Source organism: Frankliniella occidentalis, unplaced genomic scaffold (genome assembly GCF_000697945.3).
Source record: "Frankliniella occidentalis isolate FOCC.00 unplaced genomic scaffold, Focc_3.1 Scaffold5292, whole genome shotgun sequence".
Taxonomy (NCBI): Eukaryota; Metazoa; Arthropoda; class Insecta; order Thysanoptera; family Thripidae; genus Frankliniella; species Frankliniella occidentalis.
The window spans coordinates 1-7,629 of NW_026272334.1; the positions used below are offsets into that span (position 1 = coordinate 1).

Here is a 7,629-nt window from a genome sequence, read left to right on the forward strand (position 1 = left end):
CCCCACCCTCTTTTCCTCCTGTTAGGGCATAAAGGGGTTAAATGGATTATAAGGGGGAAGACCAGTGAAAATGTGTGGTTTACGGAGAAAATTTGCTGAGAATGAAGTAAACGAAGATGTAATTTGGCATCAGGAGGCACACATAGTCGCGCAACCGTTTTGGCCGAGGTCCTCGAAGATGTCGACCTTCCTGTAACTGGAACGGCTACAGTCAGTTACAATGGCTGTGGACGCCTGGTGACCAATTAAAAGGATAGTCACAAAGTACGGTTTCTAAATAAACTAATTTGTTTATTTACATCAAATATATTCTCTGTTAACATAATACAGCTGCAAACATCTTTATTATTATTATAGCCGTATTAGGATTAAGGTAATTTAAGATTTTTCCCTTTTCAGCCAATAGCAAATTATGTTTATTTACCATCACCCTAATTAAGCCTCTCAAGTGCTTAACATATAATATGGCCAGCTTAAGAAAAGAAAAGTCAGTTCTTATGTGAACACAATACACAATCATTTCAATGTGCTAAACTCAACTGTCATTCAACTCTAAACTTCAATTATTCACAGACAAAAAGTAGGAATGTAAAAGTTTACACAAGTAATTGAAAAATATTTCACTACAATGTCAAATTTAAAATGGTCCAATAATAACTCGTTGAGTCCCAGGATAGGATTGGGTGGCTTATTATAACCATACATGTGTTCATGTGGGACTCAATGTGATACAATGGATTGAAATGCAGTATTAAAGTAAATCACCTGCTTGTGTGTAAAAAGCACAAATTATGTTAAAAATAACATAAACATAATAAAAATTGACATAATGGAACAGTAGACTATCGATTTTACCCCAGGCAGTGAGATACATTAGATATCACAGCATTTCATCAGTCAGATTTTTAAAGTGACTGATCACTGAGGAATTGCATACAAAATAAAATTGTGACTGGTAAACCAATAATTACAATCAAATAACAATAAAATCAGTGCTTGCTAGTAACTAAAAACTAAGCTTTCTAGCCAGATAACATTATATTGAGATTCCACTGGATCACTATATCCCTACACAGTCTAGAAGCATTTTTGAGAGCACACGTCGTTCAAAACATTTGACAGCTACTTTAAGAAAACAAAACAATGTTCTTCACACTTGGTAACTTTTGTTAAAAAATAAAAAGGTCCCTGGAAAACCAATAATTAAAATCAGGTAGTCTTGTTATAAAATAAAATCAGTGCTTGCTAGTAACAAATGCCTTGCACAACTCACAAGCCGTGAACTTTGAAAAAACCCAAAAAATATAGCATAAGCATTGGATCAAATTTGACATACCGTATGACATCTAGAACAGCAACACACGTATGTGCCATGCTCATAAAGTACATAATTTTGCCAAAAGACATAGAGGCCATAGGTTATTGTAAATGACAAATCTAGAATGAGCAATATGTCAACTACTCAGACCTCATAATCAGCAGTCAGAAATTTACACACATTTAAATCTGCATAGAAATTCCAGCAGATGAAATATTATCACCCCCTCCACATGTTTGTTTGGCATGCGTACAAACAAGTACAGGGGCAACACACAGATTTATAGTAGTGCCATCACACTCCTCATCCCAGCAGGTGATTGGGCTAGTCACATTAAGTGGCATTCTCTTGCTTCCTTCAGCCGTTGAGGTTGAAAAACTTTCATCCATCATGAGAAGAGCCTTTTCAACATCCACCTAAGGAGAACAGATGATGGTATCAAATTTCAGAATGTGGTTGGGTCTTAACAAGTTTACTCTTTGCTTTTAAAAACATCATATTAAAAACAGAACTTACAGATGCAGAACCACAAACATGTCTATGAGCAGTAAGAGAAGCTTTAGCTGCTGCTCCAATTGAATTCTTCCATGGAGATCCATGAACTGTTAATATTGCTTGATAGGCTAAGGTATGCACATGGATACGTGTTAAACTACGACTTCCAGAAATTTGTTTACCCTTGTGACGTAATTGCCTAAAGAGAAACAGCATATTATTTTAATTACAAATCTGATTTTTTTTCACATTAATGGCAGAAAGCTTAGATAACTTACTTGAACACCTCTCTCATGTCGTCAAGAACAGTTGCAACTCTAGGATTAGAATCAGTTACAACACTGACTCTTTGATGTAAAATTATGCTTTTCAAATTTTCTAGCTCCTGCAAATACCACAAGAAGGAATGCTGACTAAACAGAAGGGTTAGAAACACTTCACGCAACAAGGGTTAAATTTATACTTACTTGTTCATTCATACCGAGAGAATCTGCATGAGGTAGAATTCTATCTACTAAATAAATCATTAGCTTTGGTTCAGCAAAAGAAGCTAGTTCAAAATGTACTCTTGTCCTTGTAGATTGCTTTCTCATTTGCTCCTCAACAAGTTTTAGTCTGGCTTCACGTACTCCTGTGCAAACATACAGAAAATTATGTGAAGTGCAGTGCTAGAGATACCTGAAAAATCTCAAATGAAATATTAAAGGAATTACCTTTTTGGAATGGAAAGTTATCCATCATTTGCAGACCACCAACTACAAGCAGATCTGGTTCAAATGCCTCTAGGGCTGCTTGAAAATCTTCTAGGGAGCTCAATGTGGGATTCGTGTCATCATTATGCAAAATAAACCTGAAAGACCCACCAACATACTTGCTTTAATGAATGATTTAAACTAGAAAACCTTTCAATGTCAGGAGCACAATAGGTCTATCACTAGTAAATTTAATATGGTAAAATTTGTACTTGCCTATTAGCTCTTGGGGCTTGGAAAGATCCCCAAGTTTCGCCAGCTTTGTATTCAAGTATGAGATGCACATCATCCTTACTTACATCACCACCAACAACTATGCACACAACACAAGGCAAACACATGCAATGTTAATTAGATGATTAAATTGATAAAAACAGAAACGATTTTACTATCATACTATCAGCTATGTATGATGATTTCAAAAGTGTTATGAGAACAAATATATTGTTAGTATGAATTAAGATTTAATTTTCTAAACTGTTTCAAGTTGAAAAAGTGATGAGCCAAAAAGTACATAGCAGCAAAAGTTACCACGGAACACATCTTTGGTAAATCAAAACAGAAAACAAATTGGAAAACATAATTAAGCAATACTACGATACCTTTAACATTGGGTGAAAATGCTTTTAGCAATCTGGGAGTCATCTTGGCCCCAAGTAATACATCACATCCTTCAAGAGAGAAGCGGTTAGCCATTACAGCTGCAGTACCTCCCATTTCCCATCTTGCACCGGGAACCTGTTCAGCTTGCTCGACAAGCATGTCGAATAGAGAACTGTTGTGTACAAATCGTCTGGAAGTAGAATTTCAGGGTACAGCCGATTCAATGTAAAACCACAACATAAATTAATAATGTAAATCAGTGTTTGGATCAGAACACATTATTCTGAAATATAGCAAACTCACTCTGCAGCTGCTCCATGACGGAAGAAGTATGTATATGCCTGCATCAGCTCGACATCGTTAGTAATTACGCCAGGATCAAGATCGGACTCTTTAAATTGCAGAACATCCTTTGCGTTAGTAAATACATCCATACAGGCACCATAACCCACCGCTACTTTAGGTTTTCGAACTCTGTCAGGAGTCTCCACGTCTATCAGCCCTCTGAGGATAGCTCGAACTTCTGCATCTATTTCGCGCTCTGTGCCGGGACGTAGCCAAATGGCAACAAGAACAACGAGAAGAGATAATAGGCACCCAATCCGAAATACTTTCCACCCCATCTTTTGAGGATATTTGCAATTTCTTTCGCTCGGTTGCGGTTTACAGTCAGTCACCGTCAGGAATATGCCGAAACTATGCAGCAGAAGGTTTTTCTGTCCCTTCAGCATATGAAAAATTTCTCCGAAGACTAGAGGGGTATGATAAATATACGACTGGACAACACAATAGTGGCGCGTGATTCAAATTGGATCGGATGAAGGAGATGGGGTTTGGTGGTGGCAAGATTAGGAGAAAGGAAGAAAATGCAAACAAATTCGGCGAAGATAAACTGATGCTTGAGGTCAAGTTCCCCCTTCCACCCTCATGATGGACTACAGAAGGAGAAGGGTGTCCCCACAATGTCTTTACGGAGGCAACGCGTCTGGCGCCTCCCACGCGCTGGGTAGGCCAACCCGCCAAGCAGCTGTGTGAAGACGGCGGCCCGCCCAGTGCGCCCAATTGCGGGACGGGAGGTAGGCAGGGCAGGAGCGTCAGTCAAGAAAACATTTGTCGCTCAACTTTTCCTCACGTCACCTCGGGGACTTTTCCGGATCGTATGGACCAATCGGGGTTCAGGTGAATACAAGACGGGGCTGTTGTGCTTTTCCGTCTCAAGGGTCCGGTTTCGTCTCAAAGGAATACCTTGTCTTAAACACTGTAATTCTCAATGCAATGATGACAACAAATTTAGTGCAATAACTTGTTATTGCATAAAATGCGATAATTTTACCCCATTTTGCTGCGATAGTAAATTATCGCAGTAAAATGTGTAAAAATTATCGCACATCAGGCAATGACAAATGTCAATTTAGTGCGATAATTTTTCTAAGCCTGCCCCCCCCAGGTGCAATATTATGTGGGAATCGCTTTTGGGCTATTATCGCATTAGTTTGTATGAAACCGAGCACCAGAGATAACAGTGAAGGAATACCTTATTGTTTTCTCCGAGAAAACAACGCTACATTTTCGTACAAAACCCTCATTTATTTTTATACATTACGTTCCATTGTAGGCGGAAACCGCGCACATATAAATGCATGTACACTTTTTATTACAACTTTGACACTTGACTTTCCACTGCTGAAGCGTCTAAGGTAGAGATGGAAATCGGCTGATCCGGGCTCTCCCCGACTGCACTTTGCTTCTCCACATTCTTTTTCGAAACTGTAAATAAACAGGTGGAACGTCAAATAAAGCAACCACTGCATGGGTAAAACAAAGTGTTCAATTTTGCACGTCAATTGATATAAAAGTCAAAGTTTGCAAATTTTGGTCACAGTGTTGTCTACTAGATTATACGTCAATTAGTGTACAAAATGTCCACATTTTTTCCTGAACGTATAGACGTATAGCAGAGCAGCTGAACACCGTCCGGTTCCGATCTGGTTCCCACTGATAGCATAGAACTGTGTGTGCAAGATTGAGACATTAACAAAATGTCTAAAATTTGCACATCAAGCAAGTATTTAACGTCAGTTATACTCCATGTAATGTGCTCAAAATAATGAACTGAACACGTTAGTGTGGAAATTTTGCTCACAACTTGTTTGCTCGCTCCGGACGCACCCCCACCACAACACTCTCCTCACAACCCCTCTCACCCACTCTCTCCCTAGGTAGCAAATTGGAGCAAACTGCATTCAAACTGCACTATAAGTCCCATCTGAAAATGGCTCATGTACGCGCATATTAGGAGCCTACACGCGTTTTAGGCGCTTTTTAGATTGGACACAAAATGCACATTTTATGCAGCTCGGTGCACACCCAAAAAAGTGGATACTTGATTTGAGTACGGTACTTGACAAGTTGAGGCCCAGGACTTGGTTTAAGAATTTCTTTAGATCAAATTGAGTAAAATATTCTCAAAACAAGTACCTGTCCTCAACTTGTCAAGCACCGGAACTCAAATGAAGAATCCACTTTTCTGGGTGCAGAACGGTTCCTGGTACTAAATTGCAAGAAATTTCGTATTGTTCATGATCGATGTCGATTCGACGTCGATTTGAGACAGGGCCTTTCCCTGACCGTACAGTCCTTTAGTCCCTTTTTGATAAAGTATCGACATAGTCGATGTCGAAAAAGCGTTGATTTGCCGGGCAAAATCCCGTCGATTCGACATTTGGAATTGACAATTTTTCGACCGGCCTAATCGACGTTGATTCGAGGTCTATTCGATCACTGTTCTCACTGGGTCCGGCTTCGGCGACCGGCGGATGGATCAGCGTGGACAAGATGTGGGCTATACCAGAGATAACTATCTATATCTAGGTGAACGAAAAATGATCCAAAGCGGGGACAGGTCGAGGGGACTGTCTGTTTAACGGCTGTGGCCAACGTTTATTACCCACCTCTGGCCTAAGTCTGGTATGTACCAAGAACAGTTGAACAAACTTACCGCCAGAATACAACATCATAAGAACATTGGACATGGGTGCCTCGACGGTTATGTGAAGAAGGAACCCGAAGAGGAATGACTGGAAGATGTCTCCCGCACATGCATGAAACTGCAATCAAGAATAGTCATTTAGAATTTTGATGAACCTTTCACTGTGAATATAACACACATCTCGCAGATTCGCTGTGCTTACGAAGGTGTATCTGCCGACGAAGAGAGGCTGTCGAGCGTACGCGTAAGTGGCGATGACCAAGGTGACGTGGCAGAGGTAGACGCAGTAGGCAAGGCGCCCCAGGACGAGCATTGGCGTTCTGCTGAGAAACCACTCGAGCAGACCTACGATGCAAAGCAGGTTTATGCAGCGAATCTGTATGATGTTTCAACTTGCAGCAGTCCTTTTGGGCAGGGAGCTCACGGCACACCCACCTCCGCAGCCCAGGCTGCAGGTGACGATGACCCAGGCGACGGGAACGGAGAACGCCAGCGTCCTGGCGGGCGCCCACAGGGCCTCCAGCCAAGGCCGCTCCGACTCGTACATGAGGTACACGACGCCCAGCATGATGGACACGTTCATGAGGACGTACCCCAATGGGATGCCGAGGGACAGCACTCGGCGCGCGGACTGGAGGCAGAACAAGAGGACCGGAGTGGACGCTTTTGGAGTGACCTGTAATGACCGAATAAAAGTAAAACGCTCACCTGCGATGGGGACCACCCTCTTGCACGAGCGAAGTAGGCCACGGCTCCAGCGAGCAGGCCTACGATGTAGGAGATAGCGTTGGTGTGCGTGGGCAGGTACTGCTTCAGGAAGTTGTCGTTGTGCAGCAGGTTGCCCCGCTGCAGGATCCTACGGGTGGGGAGCAGAGAGGAAGGCAATCAGGCTTCCACCGACGCTGAAGACCCTTAACCAAGGGCTTTGGCATCCAGAAAGTACGTCCGCTTTTTTTCAGATTATTCGGCAAATTGCGGGGGATCGGAGCGCCTGCGAGCCTCAGGGTCGGCCACCCCGCACTACACGCACGCATTGCAGGCAAAATGTTGCCTACCCACCAGGCGCCAGGAGAGCTCGCACCGGCTGAACTGGACAGGTTAGTCACGGCGAATGACGGCCGTACGTTCTGGATGACCCTTTACACGTGGCTTACATGGGGAAGACGGGCGTGGCGGGCAGCAGCGCATAGGCCGCGGTGCAGGCGTACAGCACGGCGCAGGCCGCGGCGAGCAGCAGGAGCAGCGGCGCGCAGCCGCGCCAGGGCGAGCGCCCCGAGCTGCTGCGGCTGTGCACGGCCCACATGACGAACGGCGTGACGAGGGACATCTGCTGGGCGGCGGCCAGGAACCACGTCTGCATCATGCACTGTGGGCAGCGGCGGCGTCAGCTTGAGCGTCACGTCAGCGCGAGTGGCAGCGCCCCCGTTACCCTGGCAGCTCGTGAGGCGCTGCCGCCCAAGTGTTTGCCTGCC

The 7,629-nt window shown here is 43.4% G+C and overlaps 2 protein-coding genes across 2 annotated transcripts; both read right to left on the minus strand.

The window, feature by feature from the left end:
• Positions 1-265: 265 nt before the first annotated feature.
• Positions 266-3,879, minus strand: LOC113211946 (ADP-dependent glucokinase). The gene is made up of 8 exons (XM_026430496.2): positions 3,472-3,879; positions 3,168-3,358; positions 2,782-2,878; positions 2,527-2,663; positions 2,281-2,444; positions 2,092-2,198; positions 1,835-2,012; positions 266-1,734 (listed from the first exon to the last, which is right to left on the minus strand). The coding sequence occupies exons 1-8, from the start codon at positions 3,789-3,791 to the stop codon at positions 1,501-1,503; spliced, it is 1,428 nt and encodes a 475-aa protein (XP_026286281.1). The 5' UTR covers positions 3,792-3,879; the 3' UTR covers positions 266-1,500.
• Positions 3,880-4,736: 857 nt separating this feature from the next.
• LOC113211945 (nose resistant to fluoxetine protein 6-like) lies at positions 4,737-7,518 on the minus strand. Its single transcript, XM_026430494.2, has 6 exons — positions 7,312-7,518; positions 6,866-7,013; positions 6,593-6,788; positions 6,360-6,502; positions 6,167-6,275; positions 4,737-4,935 (listed from the first exon to the last, which is right to left on the minus strand). Exons 1-6 carry the CDS (start codon positions 7,515-7,517, stop codon positions 4,823-4,825), a joined length of 915 nt encoding a protein of 304 aa, XP_026286279.2. The 5' UTR covers position 7,518; the 3' UTR covers positions 4,737-4,822.
• Between the last annotated feature and the right edge of the window lie 111 nt (positions 7,519-7,629).